Raw genomic sequence first — 15,041 nt, forward strand, 5'->3', positions numbered from 1 at the left:
GCACAAACAGTTTCTGCCACTTAACATAAAAGGCAACTCCCTGTACAAAACTCAATTTCAAAAAGAATTGTGCACATTTTGACCACACAATCATCACTATAAGATTAAAACATGAGTGCATTATTGTTTTAAAGCTCTCTTAAAATTGACAGACTTAAAAAGACGAAGTTCAACATTTAAGATTAATAAATCAGTTGACGCTGAATTGTTTGAAACACATATTTAAAGGAAATTTAACAGTAGTTTAATGTTTAAAATAGTACACTGAGATGTTGCAGAGGTTGTGTGCAATGTAAATATTTCATTACGTTCACTTCTTAGTGAAAAACTACAAACACTGTGAATCAGACTTTTGCAGAATCACCTTTAGCAGCAATAATTTGAACAAAGCATCCTCTGTATGATTTCATCAGGCTCTCTCATAATTGTAGAGGAATTTTGGTACATTTGATTAGCAGCATATGGCTGCTACTTGTCCTCTCAACTCCCATGGAAGCATTAGGGATGTGCTTAAAAGACTCTAGGGAAGAAGTCAAAATACAAATAAGCATTGCTATGTTGGGTGGACCTCCTTTTTGCTCATTCCACAGAAAAATCGCTGAGATATTAGACAGACCTCCATATAAACAACAGCTGCATACTCTCATATGGGAACTGGGAGTTGGATTAGTGTGTGTGTGTGTGTGTGTGGGGGGGGGGGGGGGGGGGGGGGGGTTTAACAACAAATATAACAGCACATACCTTTATTTATATAAAGATTTCACAACCTCTTTTTTGATCTCTGATATTATGAAGTTATGATGACACCTCAATTTTATTCCTAAGTATGTTAATATTTCTTTCCAGTTTTTCAGCCACAAGTACAGTATTGCGTTCGCAAAAAGCAAACACCAATCAGCTGAAAAGGCTTTTATGTAGAAATGCACAATATGTGATGTTTTTATAGGAAAACACTACATAAGTGTTCAAAGCACCCTTTGGAAAAAATTAAACAATATCTTCAAATGGCATTGTCTGGGACTGCATTATAACCATGTGAATAATACTTTAATACCTACTTTCACTAGTTCATGATTAGAATGCCACACTTACAAAATTTGTTTCTATTGTAGTTCAATGTTTAATTCTTTATACATTTATTATTATATTTATAGAATTATGAAGATGGAGACAGAAAAAGGCTTTTGTCTAACATAAAGACACTGACATATAGCAGAAAGCACAATAGTGATGCAAAAGCATTTATTTGAAACCATGAAGAGTTAGCTTAAATGATTTATTGACAATACATCAGTCAAGCATCAGAATAACTGACTTAAACTTAGGTCTGTGAGATAATAGTTATTCCTATTACAATGCATTCATGAATTCATTGCCATTGGGAGTTTCACTTCAGTTGGTCAACTGAGAATTGTTGGTCTCATTTTTAATACTACAAAGTTTTCTTTCTTCTACAAAATGCAGCCCCGATGCTTTACCCATAATTCATAAACAACTGCAAGCTTAGATTTTTTCTTCCATTGGGGTAAATGAGAACATTTCTCTACATGTAATATAAGAAATAAAAATGCAATAAAAATGTTGAGATAAACATGATAGTGGGGGGAAATTGCCAAAAGCAAGATTCGCGAGGAACCGGGATTTTTCTATAACTGACAAATGATGTAAGCGTTCATGGAACATTCTGGTGTAACTTGCCAGATGCCGTTTTCTGACAGCATGGTGCAGCCTGTATCTTGGATGGATTTGTCTGGCTGACCTTCTCCCCACTTGGTAAATGTCAGACGTTGGTTTTTCATATCCACCTCAAAATTTCCCTCTGCCTTTTTGTTGTTGACACTGATCCAAGCTGCCTTGTAAACATCGCCAAACACTTGAGTCAGTGCGTTGTTCTCCTCCTCGTTCTGGGGCAAAGCCAACTCTATGTGTTGTTGGGAGCAGAATTCGACAGCCCTGGAGAAAGAGCCTCTCTCCTTGTTGGACACAAAGTATTTCTGACCAACTCTCCGGACAAAATGATAGTTAATGGCTAGAGAACAGAAAAATGTAATAAAGCAAACTGTTACTCTTAGGCTTTTTATTTAAAATCAATCTAATGTTGTAGAGACATGGAAAACTGTCACACAGAAATATGATGATGAATATGATGACTTATCAATCATGTCTGAAAATTAGACTTAAAGTTGCATTTTTTAGATGTCCTGTGTATTTGACAAAAACAGTTCTTTGTAACTGAGTTGTGTTTGAATTTGAATTAAAAACACATGATTGTGACACTTACCGAGCTCTAGCTTGGCAAGTCTGTCCTTCAAAGCTCTGAGGTCTGGGCAGCTCGTCTCAGTAGCAGCTGGATCAAACAGATCAAGTTAGTGAACTTTACACAGAGGCCACACTTACAGCTCTGCTGTATCTACAAATGGCCATTTAAAGTTTCTTCATTTTATGCCTCACTTTTAACCACTGATAGATTTTCTTTTCCAAACTTTTATTTATTTATGACATGGAAGGAATTGTTGTTGTTTTTCTGATTTCTGAAATGATTAGATAATCACTCTGTTAAGCTTACGGGCTCTTTAAACTGTTTCAGGATGTTTTGTTCAGTCATGAGAGAAATATGGAAAAAACAAGTGGTTACCATTTGTAAACTGTTTTTCTAGCTCATCCATCATCGTTGACATGCTGCTAACCAGCATGTAAATTTAGACAGTGATCAAATTACCCCCATGTGAATTATGTTGTGGGCACTTATGATCAACAAATCAGAAGATAACATGAGAAAATACAAAATGCGTGCAGGCATAAATTGTTTTATATACTCCAGCTTTGAGTAAATGTAACCAACCAAAACAACTGAGGCCTTGTGAGAAATTTGTGTGACTACAAATGTTACAGAGAGAACGACAGTCTACAGTCAAGCTTCCCTTTAGACTTTACAGACTATAAATACAGTAGACTTATTTCTAATCCTGCGCCTGCCTAATTGTGTCACCATATGCATAGATTTCAAGGCACATCAGGGGACACATAGCCTTTATCTTTAGAAAACATGCCAGATAACTGAGGTGTACATGATCTAAAGCAATCATTGCAAAAAAAAGGTGTTTAAGTGTAAACTTTACAGCATGTTCCACGAACGCCAGGATGTCCAGGTATCCCAGGAAATCCTCGGTCCCCTGCAGAATAGATAAACAGGTAGTGAGCCAGCTAAAGGTGCTTGTGGCTTCAAAATCAAATATATTTGTCTGTCCAAATAAAAAATAAATGACCTAAATTTAGTTCGAAATTACATCCTTTAAAATACTGCTGGAATGAAGTAATAACATCGGTTATTTTGACCTTGAATCCCCGGTAATCCAGGAACACCATCTCGTCCAGGTGGTCCTATCATCCCAGCAAACCCAGGATATCCGGGATCTCCTTTTTCACCTTTTTGACCTGGAGGACCAGGAGGCTGACTGAAGCTGACAGTGGCCATAAAGCAGATGACGGAGAATAAAAGAAGCAGTCTCATCTTCGTAGTTCAGAACTGAAATTTTGGTTAAATATAGTATTAAGTTTTCCATATAAAAGCCATGTAGCCCTAACCCTCAAATGGAAGAATGATAAATTTTCCAATTATAGACATTCTTTATGCAGAAATTGCTAAATTTAATTAATTTTTTCTAGCTAGTGTGTTGTACTTCTTTATCTTTATTGTTTTAAAGTGTTTTCAAGAGTTAAAACCATTTGGTAGCACAAAATTTAGTACAATACAGAGATAAACAGGAGAGAACTCACCCCACCAACGAGAAGTGATGTGCTGGGCATACTGCTTCTTTGCTGCTTCCACAGAAAAAGAACTGAGATATTTGCTAGAAGTAATGTGGGAGGGATTCAGTCCACAGTAAGCAGCTGGAACATCTCATTAGGGATTGTCCATTAACCTCCCTCCTTTCAAACCAAAAAAAGGCCACTGTGTTGTGATACCTTAAAGACTCTATGAATCTAAACATGAGAATACGGATTTGACGTAGTTATGGGTGAATGCAGAAATGATAACGTTTGACTTTATGAGGCACAAACAGTTTCTGCCACTTAACATAAAAGGCAACTCCCTGTACAAAACTCAATTTCAAAAAGAATTGTGCACATTTTGACCACACAATCATCACTATAAGATTAAAACATGAGTGCATTATTGTTTTAAAGCTCTCTTAAAATTGACAGACTTAAAAAGACGAAGTTCAACATTTAAGATTAATAAATCAGTTGACGCTGAATTGTTTGAAACACATATTTAAAGGAAATTTAACAGTAGTTTAATGTTTAAAATAGTACACTGAGATGTTGCAGAGGTTGTGTGCAATGTAAATATTTCATTACGTTCACTTCTTAGTGAAAAACTACAAACACTGTGAATCAGACTTTTGCAGAATCACCTTTAGCAGCAATAATTTGAACAAAGCATCCTCTGTATGATTTCATCAGGCTCTCTCATAATTGTAGAGGAATTTTGGTACATTTGATTAGCAGCATATGGCTGCTACTTGTCCTCTCAACTCCCATGGAAGCATTAGGGATGTGCTTAAAAGACTCTAGGGAAGAAGTCAAAATACAAATAAGCATTGCTATGTTGGGTGGACCTCCTTTTTGCTCATTCCACAGAAAAATCGCTGAGATATTAGACAGACCGCCATATAAACAACAGCTGCATACTCTCATATGGGAACTGGGAGTTGGATTAGTGTGTGTGTGTGTGTGTGGGGGGGGGGGGGATTTTTAACAACAAATATAACAGCACATACCTTTATTTATATAAAGATTTCACAACCTCTTTTTTGATCTCTGATATTATGAAGTTATGATGACACCTCAATTTTATTCCTAAGTATGTTAATATTTCTTTCCAGTTTTTCAGCCACAAGTACAGTATTGCGTTCGCAAAAAGCAAACACCAATCAGCTGAAAAGGCTTTTATGTAGAAATGCACAATATGTGATGTTTTTATAGGAAAACACTACATAAGTGTTCAAAGCACCCTTTGGAAAAAATTAAACAATATCTTCAAATGGCATTGTCTGGGACTGCATTATAACCATGTGAATAATACTTTAATACCTACTTTCACTAGTTCATGATTAGAATGCCACACTTACAAAATTTGTTTCTATTGCAGTTCAATGTTTAATTCTTTATACATTTATTATTATATTTATAGAATTATGAAGATGGAGACAGAAAAAGGCTTTTGTCTAACATAAAGACACTGACATATAGCAGAAAGCACAATAGTGATGCAAAAGCATTTATTTGAAACCATGAAGAGTTAGCTTAAATGATTTATTGACAATACATCAGTCAAGCATCAGAATAACTGACTTAAACTTAGGTCTGTGAGATAATAGTTATTCCTATTACAATGCATTCATGAATTCATTGCCATTGGGAGTTTCACTTCAGTTGGTCAACTGAGAATTGTTGGTCTCATTTTTAATACTACAAAGTTTTCTTTCTTCTACAAAATGCAGCCCCGATGCTTTACCCATAATTCATAAACAACTGCAAGCTTAGATTTTTTCTTCCATTGGGGTAAATGAGAACATTTCTCTACATGTAATATAAGAAATAAAAATGCAATAAAAATGTTGAGATAAACATGATAGTGGGGGGAAATTGCCAAAAGCAAGATTCGCAAGGAACCGGGATTTTTCTATAACTGACAAATGATGTAAGCGTTCATGGAACATTCTGGTGTAACTTGCCAGATGCCGTTTTCTGACAGCATGGTGCAGCCTGTATCTTGGATGGATTTGTCTGGCTGACCTTCTCCCCACTTGGTAAATGTCAGACGTTGGTTTTTCATATCCACCTCAAAATTTCCCTCTGCCTTTTTGTTGTTGACACTGATCCAAGCTGCCTTGTAAACATCGCCAAACACTTGAGTCAGTGCGTTGTTCTCCTCCTCGTTCTGGGGCAGAGCCAACTCTATGTGTTGTTGGGAGCAGAATTCGACAGCCCTGGAGAAAGAGCCTCTCTCCTTGTTGGACACAAAGTATTTCTGACCAACTCTCCGGACAAAATGATAGTTAATGGCTAGAGAACAGAAAAATGTCAGGGAACAAACTGTGACTCATAAATCATTATCAACAAAGGTAAATAAGCAATTAGGAAACAATGAAAAAAGCTTCATCTACATGGTGCATTTGTCATAGTTAGATACAAGAAAGGCAAGTAAAATCAAATTTTAAAAACACAGAGCTTGTAGGAACAAGATCACACACCATACCCAAAATCTCTGGAGGCTTCTAAATGAATATGCCAATTCATCAGTCATCTTCAAATGTTTTTAGCTTTGATGTTCTGATCAGCTGTTTTTTATTGCTGCTAACTGTTAATCAACTAACTTTTTCAATGTTGATCAAGTTGTAACATCAGGCAAAAACACTGGATTTATTGTAAATTGCAACAACAAATTATTAACGGATGGTCTTTGAAAGAGTTTTAAATAAACATAATTAATAATGCCTTGATGATGATACTTACCCAGTTCTAACTCAGCAAGTCTGCTTTTTAAGGTTTCAACATCTGGGCAACTGGATTCAACTGTAGCTGAAATTAAATTGTGAGCGTACAACAGGAATGAAAGGAGCTGTGTGGTCTATTTTTCTTTTAAATTACAGAGCATCAACTAATTCACTGTGCAATCTGTCATCAAACTGATCTTGTGCTGTCTGACACAGATTGGACTAATATCAGTATGCTACATGGGATCTTCTCATCTTATTGTATCTTATCTTTACCTTCAGTGCACACTGTTTCTCCAGGGTACCCAGGAAGCCCATATATTCCTACATCCCCTGAAAGCAAAGAAACAGACATAAAGCCTTCTAAAGTCAAAGTACATAAATATGTGTCAAAATCAAACGATGATAAGAAGTTATATTCTTTACAACATTCTTGTGGTGAACTCATAATATTTTTGACTTTTTTCACCAGGATGTCCACGCAGTCCAGGCAGTCCAGGAATTCCAGTTCGCCCACGTAGTCCAGGCACTCCTTGTGTCCCAGAAACTCCTGGATCTCCTTTCTCACCTTTAAGACCAGGAGGACCTGGAAACTGAGTGTAGGTGATGCGGGCCGACAGGCACAAGATGCACAAAAAAAGAAGTGGGCTCATCTTCTCAGTGAAGAACTGAAATGATAATTAAAAATATATGTAATGTACGTTTTTCCCAGATTTACCTTGGTTTAACTGATTCAATGTGTAACAAAAATGAAATCTGATCTTTCAAAACAGAGATTGTATTAAATATTGTGATTGTAGCTCCGAGGGATTTTCTAGGTATATGTTTAGAATGTCAAGCAATACTTCAAACAATATGTAACTCGCATGATAACATTAAATTTAGTAGAATAAAGCAGTAAGCAGGAAAGTACTTACAATATAAATGAAGAGCAGTCTGTTGGGTGTACTGCCTCACTGCTAATGTCCCAACAAAATAACTGAGATATTAGGTAGAACTAATGTAAGATGGCTCGTTCTCTCCAAAGTAAACAACAGCTACAAAATCCCATTTGGGATAGAAAAAAATGTCAGAATGTAGAATCTTCCCTCTTGTGCTGAAGCACAACCTACTTTCCAGATTGATATTTTTTCAGCACTCTTTATTTCCCCACCACAAATAAAGCATGGTTTAAGACAAAAAACAGTCTTTCTTCAGGTATTTGTGCACAGACGAACTTCAGTGTGAAACAAAGTATGGTGACACAGAGCATAGTTTTCATGCAATAGAAATACCACACTCACAAAATGTATGTTTCTGAAAAGTATAAATACTTGGCTTGGGTCTGTTTTGAACATTTAAAACTTCAAACATGTTGAACTTAGTGTAGCAAAGACATTGACAGAGACATATGGGGCCAAGTTGATGATAAAGATTACTAAATGAGCTTCAGATTTCCAGTTTTGGAAACAATGCAACAGTCGTCAACTTGTTGCGAACAATTAACTTAACTCGTTGTTAAGACAAATAGGATTGTTGTGTTTTAATTGCTCATTTGTTTCATAATTTCTTTATCAGTGCATGAAAAATGTCTACGATAATATGTTTCTAAAGTGAATTGCATCTCCAAGGTGGTCCCTGAGAATTGTTGCACAGACAGCAAATCCAAATCCATGTATAGTAATTATGCACAGGGAGACATTATGAATCCAGATAAACAGTAAAATCTTTACTTGTGTCAAAATTTGTGACAGGCACAAGAGGCAGAAAAAAGCAGCTCTTAATGCATCCATTTAACTGTTAGTAATAATTATTGCTTTATTGAAGTTTTGAAAATATCTTTGGTTAAGTAACTGTTTTTGAGACCCCGTTAGAGTCAAAATTTTGTTGCTTCTGGAGTCCAAAAGTCTTCTACTTATAGCCTTTTTTTTGTGTGTCCAGACTATTCTTTGACATTCTTTAAAATTACACTTTTGTCTCATTGCATGTTTGCAACACCTTTTAAATTACTGCTAACTTATGGTCACAGCTGGCTATTCTCTTGGGAAGCAGGGTTGCTTCCGATTCCATTGGAATCTTTTAATAATGACTTGAGTACGGAATTATATATTGGTTAAAAGTGGCATATGAGAGAAAACATCATCACTAAAATTTAATTTCACTGGCACAGGCATTCATTCCCACTTGCACAATTAAATTCTTTGAAAGTGTCCAACAGCGCTCCAGCTGATTCATGCTGTCACAGTTAGTTCTGATCTCAAAGCTGAATTCTGCTCGCTAAAATCAATCTGATCTGACTACTTGCTAAACAGACCTGTTGAGTCAGGATAAAAATGGCAAAAGGGTGATTTACACAAGCACTCCTATGTGTGTCCGTGCTCTCTGCGGTAGAGTATCACTTCCTAGGGATGGGCAAATTAAGCTTTCTGAAGCATTGAAGTACTGCAAAACGGTTCATTACTCAAAGCTTTTCAACACAGTTATCTTTGGTGACATCTGGTGGCCAAAAGAGCAGCTTGAATCTACAATTTATAATGAACAGCTTTATTATGATTGACCACTTTACAGCTGAACTGACAGCTTCTGTTTGATCATGTGATAGTTCTGTCTGATAACGGGATGATATGGTGCTTCGGACATGAATTTTATTTTTTTTTATGTTATGTCTATTTTAATAATAAATGTGTATTTAAATCCTCTGTTTACCTCCGTCCGTTCTTGTGATCGCCCTCATTCCCCACCATGTGTTCCACACACTTGCTTAGGTCACACATTTCTCAGTTTGGTTTTTGTATTGTTTAGTTTAGTTCAGCTGCCTTTTTTGACTTCCTTTTCACCCAAATGAGTCTCCATTTGGGTCTATCCCTGCCTGCTTCACACGGCTATTCACAAGAGTATTTGGTTCCAAATATGTTAGGGTTTAGAATTTCAACTTCAGACATTGTACCTCACAGAATCTTTGACATTATTATGTGACTAAATGTCAATCTGTGAACAACTATTAACATCATCTCCAAGATCCAACTTTAGGAGACATTTTTTCTATCAGTGTGACAAATTACAACAGGACAAATGGGTGATTATTGATTAGTGTGCTGAAAAGTCTGACTGACTGACAGTCTGACAACTTAATTTCCAGTTAGAAAAATGGAGGCTATAGATTTTATTCTGAGTGGATTATAAATCTCCATTGTAATCACTGTCTCCATCTTTATATATTGATGACTGAATGATTAAGTGTTTGTGTTAAAAACAAAAAATAACGAACTAATGGGATGTCAGTATTTGTAAAACTATAAACATCTACTAATTAGTTTTCTGCAGCTTGTGTTTTAAAGAGCAAGGTGCAGATATGATGCAGAAGTGTTTTCCACTTTATGAAAGAGGAAATTAATTGGTGTCTCACAGTTAGCTTCCCTGCAATAACAATAATAATAATATCTCTGCTATAACTGACAAATGCACTCAAGGAGGCATTTCAGTGTAACTTGCCAGGTGCTATTTTCTGACAGCATGGTGCAGCCTGTATCTCCCCATTTGGCAAAGGTCAGAGGTTGGTTTTTCATGTTAACCTCAAAATTCCCTTCTGTAATGTTATTTCTGACATTGATTTAAGCTGCTGTGCAAACATCCCCCACACCCAATGCGCTGTTCTCCTGCTCACTCTGGGACACAGCCAGCTCAAGTGTTGATGCATGCAGAGTTCTTATTTCTGGACTACAAGGCGAAGGAAACTCTATCCTTGCAAGAGTATTTCTGACCAACTCTTTGGACAAACTTGTAGCTTGTAGCTGAAGAAAAAAGAAATCAAACAATGAACCAAATTTAAGAACAATTTATTAAGCAAATTTATCATTTCTGTGCATTTGTCATTTTTTAGACTCACACACACGAACAGACACTTTTTTGTTTCTCAAGTTGATCCAGGCCTTTTTGTAAATATATCCAAAAACTTGATTTAGTATGGTGTTCTCTTCCTCATTCTTGTGCAAAGTCAGCTCTGTGACATGTTTGTAAAAACTGCTTTATTTAATCTTTTTCATCCCTAACAGTGGACAAAACATATTGTGCGGAAGAAAAGTCACATGGCACCTGAAATTACCCTTTTATGTGACCAAGGGAGCAGCCACATTCACTTATGTGAATGTGGCTACTTCATAGCTTAAATAGTGGTCTTGGTGACTTGCTCCCATATACCAAAAAACAAACTGTATATGTTCCTCTGAGTTCTGTGTAAAGTTTCTTGAGTCAAAAGAGAAAATAATATGGACCATTTCAAAGTGGTGGCATAAACATAGTAAAGTCGAAGGAAAAAAACAGCATGACACAAAAATATATACAGGGAGTGCAGAATTATTAGGCAAATGAGTATTTTGTCCACATCATCCTCTTCATGCATGTTGTCTTACTCCAAGCTGTATAGGCTCGAAAGCCTACTACCAATTAATCATATTAGGTGATGTGCATCTCTGTAATGAGAAGGGGTGTGGTCTAATGACATCAACACCCTATATCAGGTGTGCATAATTATTAAGCAACTTCTTTTCCTTTGGCAAAATGGGTCAAAAGAAGGACTTGACAGGCTCAGAAAGGTCAAAAATAGTGAGATATCTTGCAGAGGGATGCAGCAGTCTCAAAACTGCAAAGCTTCTGAAGCGTGATCATCGAACAATCAAGCGTTTCATTCAAAATAGTCAACAGGGTCGCAAGAAGCGTGTGGAAAAACCAAGGCGCAAAATAACTGCCCATGAACTGAGAAAAGTCAAGCGTGCAGCTGCCAAGATGCCACTTGCCACCAGTTTGGCCATATTTCAGAGTTGCAACATCACTGGAGTGCCCAAAAGCACAAGGTGTGCAATACTCAGAGACATGGCCAAGGTAAGAAAGGCTGAAAGACGACCACCACTGAACAAGACACACAAGCTGAAACGTCAAGACTGGGCCAAGAAATATCTCAAGACTGATTTTTCTAAGGTTTTATGGACTGATGAAATGAGAGTGAGTCTTGATGGGCCAGATGGATGGGCCTGTGGCTGGATTGGTAAAGGGCAGAGAGCTCCAGTCCGACTCAGACGCCAGCAAGGTGGAGGTGGAGTACTGGTTTGGGCTGGTATTATCAAAGATGAGCTTGTGGGGCCTTTTCGGGTTGAGGATGGAGTCAAGCTCAACTCCCAGTCCTACTGCCAGTTTCTGGAAGACACCTTCTTCAAGCAGTGGTACAGGAAGAAGTCTGCATCCTTCAAGAAAAACATGATTTTCATGCAGGACAATGCTCCATCACACGCGTCCAAGTACTCCACAGTGTGGCTGGCAAGAAAGGGTATAAAAGAAGAAAAACTAATGACATGGCCACCTTGTTCACCTGATCTGAACCCCATTGAGAACCTGTGGTCCATCATCAAATGTGAGATTTACAAGGAGGGAAAACAGTACACCTCTCTGAACAGTGTCTGGGAGGCTGTGGTTGCTGCTGCACGCAATGTTGATGGTGAACAGATCAAAACACTGACAGAATCCATGGATGGCAGGCTTTTGAGTGTCCTTGCAAAGAAAGGTGGCTATATTGGTCGCTGATTTGTTTTTGTTTTGTTTTTGAATGTCAGAAATGTATATTTGTGAATGTGGAGATGTTATATTGGTTTCACTGGTAAAAATAAATAATTGAAATGGGTATATATTTGTTTTTTGTTAAGTTGCCTAAGAATTATGCACAGTAATAGTCACCTGCACACACAGATATCCCCCTAAAATAGTTCAAACTAAAAACAAACTGAAAACTACTTCCAAAAACATTCAGCTTTGATATTAATGAGTTTTTTGGGTTTATTGAGAACATGGTTGTTGTTCAATAATAAAATCATTCCTCAAAAATACAACTTGCCTAATAATTCTGCACTCCCTGTAAAAGTTGCATTCTGTCATTGGGCATACCCATGGGTCCGAGTACATCTCCTAAAAAACGACCTTGCACTGTAATCCCTCCTCCACCAAATTTACACTTTGCACAATGCAGTCAGACAAATGCCATTGTCTTGGCATCTGCCAAACCCAGACTCTCCCACCCATCAGATGGAGAAGCATGATTTGTCACTCTAGAGAAAATGTCTCCACTGCTCTACAGTCCAGTAGCAGCAGGCTTTACACAACAGCATCCGACACTTTGCATTGTGCTTGGTGATGTAAGGATGCGCTGCTCAGCCATGGAAACCCATTCCATGAAGCTCTCTACATACTGATCTTGAGCTAATCTGAAGGCCACATGAAGTTTGGAGGTCTGTAGCAATTGACTCTGAGTTGCTGTCATTGCAAATACTTCTTCATTGTTACAATAACATTAACAGTTGACTGTGGAATATTTAGTTAGGTAATATTCTATCATGATACCTCACCGGAAGTCACTGAGCTCCTGAGAGCAACCCATTCTTTCATAATTGTTTGTATAAGCAGTCTACAGCCTAGCTGTCTGACTTTATACACTTGTTGCCATGGAAGTGATTGATCCAGTGATTTGGATGGGTGAGGGAATACTTTTAGCAATGTAGTGTATTTATGAATATGCTTAGGCAAAAGGAAATATTTTGTAAAACAAAAGCTGAAAAATTTAGCCCATGAAGTAGTTTTTCTAATGTAAAGACACCCTGCATTAACTACGGAAGAGGATTAGGGCCACTGGAAAAAAAAAAGAGGAAAGAATTCTGACTTTAAAGTCAGAATTCTGAAAAAAAAGTCAGAATTCTGAGATTAAAGTCAGAATTCTGACTTTTTTCAGAATTCTGAGAAAAAAGTCAGAATTCTGAGATTAAAGTCAGAATTCTGAGATTAAAGTCAGAATTCTGACTTTAATCTCAGAAAAAAAAAAAAGTCAGAATTCTGAGATTAAAGTCAGAATTCTGAGAAAAAAGTCAGAATTCTGACTTTAATCTCAGAATTCTGACTTTTTTCTCAGAATTCTGACTTTAATCTCAGAATTCTGAGATTAAAGTCAGAATTTTTTTTTTTTCCAGTGGCCCTAATCCTCTTCCGTAATTAACAGATGATTTAGATGAACTGATGTAAATTAAACATAAAAGGTATCATGTCTGAATAAGGAACATAAGGATCATTTTGATCTTTTTTCATTGCTTTCTCACTTTTGGCATTACATAATCTTTAGTTGCCATCACACACAAGAAGGCTGAAACAGAGTTAGATTAAGCATGCAAAGCTGAAAATACACATATACACATAAATGTGGGATTTGTGTTTGTTTGTTTTGGGAGTTTTTTGCAGTTCTTCTCATGAGACATTTCTATAACTGACAAATGATGTGGACATTGAGAGAACATTCATGTGTCACTTGCCAGGAACCGTTTTCTGACAGCATTGTGCAGCCTGTATCCTCAATGGATTTGTCTGGCTGCCCTTCTCCCCAATTTTTAAAGGTCAAAGGTTGATTTTTCATGTCAGTTTTAAACTCCCCCTCAGCTTTTTTATTGTTCACATTGATCCAGGCTTTGGCTCTGAATTTGCCATGAACTTGAGTCAGTGCGTTGTTCTCCTCCGCGTTCTGTGGCAACGCCAGCTCTAAACCACGTTGGCTGCAAAACACTACAGCCTCTGAGAAACTGCCTCTGTGCTTGTTGGAGACAAAGTATTTTTGATCAACTATTTGGACAAAATCATAGTTTACAGCTGAAAAAAAGCACAGAAAAGTAAAATTAGAAAAAAGACATTTACTTGTAGGCAATCTTAAGGATATGTTTTCTGGCAAAATAATTGTTGCCTTTTCTAAAGCTTATCTAAAGATTCTTATTCAGTAAAATTTTATTTTACTAATATACCATGAATTGTCTCAAAAAAGAAACTTGGATTTTGAAGTAAAACCTCTAAATATGAGAATTTTATTAATGTTAATCAATAATATGTTCTTTACAGCTACTGCATTGGCATTGGAAAATTATTTTGTTACTGTTTATCAATATAGTTTTTACAGTGTTGACTTCAGGTTATTATTGTTGCAAACTGGTGGTATTTTAATAAAATAAAATTAAAAACTGACTATGTAGTCTTTTCTTTATCAATTTAAAGAATGCTGTTTATTATACTATTATTGATTACAATAGTGATGTGACCTCTTAGCTTCATTCAGTGACAGCAAATCTTTGCGTTAATCTGAACAAAATAATACAAATAGGCATCAATTTGAGTCCTGACTACAGCTGCTGGTCATCTGCAAGCTACTTTGCAACCCACTACCACACCAGTCCCTTCTGTGGCTGACAACAACATCTTGACTATTGTTACTTATGTCTGGTTTGCTTTAAATTGTAGGTGGGGGTGGTCTTAATACAGTTTTCTCCATTGAAGAGTCCTGTGTATGTAATAGTGATGCCAAACTCCCCAGAACAGAGATATACCATCAAATTTAAAATACAGCAGAAAGAAATAACAGCTGTCTGTTATGCTATAAAATAGCAGTTATGTATTTGAAACAAATGAATATGGATAAGATACTTACCAAGTTTAAACTTGGCAATTCTCTTCATTAGCTTTTCAGTGTCGCTTTGAAAAGAGCCAATA

The 15,041-nt window shown here is 36.7% G+C and overlaps 3 protein-coding genes across 3 annotated transcripts; all 3 read right to left on the bottom strand.

Annotated features, from left to right (window-relative positions):
• Positions 1 to 1,213: 1,213 nt before the first annotated feature.
• Positions 1,214 to 3,830, bottom strand: LOC146665223 (mannose-binding protein C-like). Its single transcript, XM_085411106.1, has 5 exons — positions 3,778 to 3,830; positions 3,337 to 3,526; positions 3,120 to 3,173; positions 2,282 to 2,347; positions 1,214 to 2,029 (listed from the first exon to the last, which is right to left on the bottom strand). The coding sequence occupies exons 2-5, from the start codon at positions 3,509 to 3,511 to the stop codon at positions 1,647 to 1,649; spliced, it is 678 nt and encodes a 225-aa protein (XP_085267232.1). The 5' UTR covers positions 3,512 to 3,526; positions 3,778 to 3,830; the 3' UTR covers positions 1,214 to 1,646.
• Positions 3,831 to 5,262: 1,432 nt separating this feature from the next.
• LOC146665224 (mannose-binding protein C-like) lies at positions 5,263 to 7,513 on the bottom strand. Its single transcript, XM_085411107.1, has 5 exons — positions 7,421 to 7,513; positions 6,973 to 7,171; positions 6,780 to 6,836; positions 6,523 to 6,588; positions 5,263 to 6,072 (listed from the first exon to the last, which is right to left on the bottom strand). The coding sequence occupies exons 2-5, from the start codon at positions 7,154 to 7,156 to the stop codon at positions 5,690 to 5,692; spliced, it is 690 nt and encodes a 229-aa protein (XP_085267233.1). The 5' UTR covers positions 7,157 to 7,171; positions 7,421 to 7,513; the 3' UTR covers positions 5,263 to 5,689.
• Positions 7,514 to 13,538: 6,025 nt separating this feature from the next.
• LOC146665225 (mannose-binding protein C-like) lies at positions 13,539 to 15,041 on the bottom strand. Its single transcript, XM_085411108.1, has 2 exons — positions 14,980 to 15,041; positions 13,539 to 14,153 (listed from the first exon to the last, which is right to left on the bottom strand). Exons 1-2 carry the CDS (start codon positions 15,005 to 15,007, stop codon positions 13,771 to 13,773), a joined length of 411 nt encoding a protein of 136 aa, XP_085267234.1. The 5' UTR covers positions 15,008 to 15,041; the 3' UTR covers positions 13,539 to 13,770.

The sequence above is a fragment of the Rhamphochromis longiceps genome, linkage group LG7, assembly GCF_057381845.1.
Source record: "Rhamphochromis longiceps isolate RC_006_pf linkage group LG7, R_longiceps_female_GT1.1, whole genome shotgun sequence".
Taxonomy (NCBI): Eukaryota; Metazoa; Chordata; class Actinopteri; order Cichliformes; family Cichlidae; genus Rhamphochromis; species Rhamphochromis longiceps.

Excerpts from the sequence above, each read along its gene's own strand:
- LOC146665223 (XM_085411106.1), bottom strand. The coding sequence starts at position 3,511 with ATGAGACTGCTTCTTTTATTCTCCGTCATCTGCTTTATGGCCACTGTC. Across the intron at positions 3,174-3,336 it reads TGGATTACCGGGGATTCAAG|GGGACCGAGGATTTCCTGGG; the intron begins GTCAAAATAACC and ends TCTATTCTGCAG. Across the intron at positions 2,348-3,119 it reads TGGCGTTCGTGGAACATGCT|CTGCTACTGAGACGAGCTGC; the intron begins GTAAAGTTTACA and ends TGTTTGATCCAG.
- LOC146665224 (XM_085411107.1), bottom strand. The coding sequence starts at position 7,156 with ATGAGCCCACTTCTTTTTTTGTGCATCTTGTGCCTGTCGGCCCGCATC. Across the intron at positions 6,589-6,779 it reads AGAAACAGTGTGCACTGAAG|CTACAGTTGAATCCAGTTGC; the intron begins GTAAAGATAAGA and ends ATTTAATTTCAG. Across the intron at positions 6,073-6,522 it reads ACTTGCTGAGTTAGAACTGG|CCATTAACTATCATTTTGTC; the intron begins GTAAGTATCATC and ends TCTGTTCTCTAG.
- LOC146665225 (XM_085411108.1), bottom strand. The coding sequence starts at position 15,007 with ATGAAGAGAATTGCCAAGTTTAAACTTG. Across the intron at positions 14,154-14,979 it reads AATTGCCAAGTTTAAACTTG|CTGTAAACTATGATTTTGTC; the intron begins GTAAGTATCTTA and ends GCTTTTTTTCAG.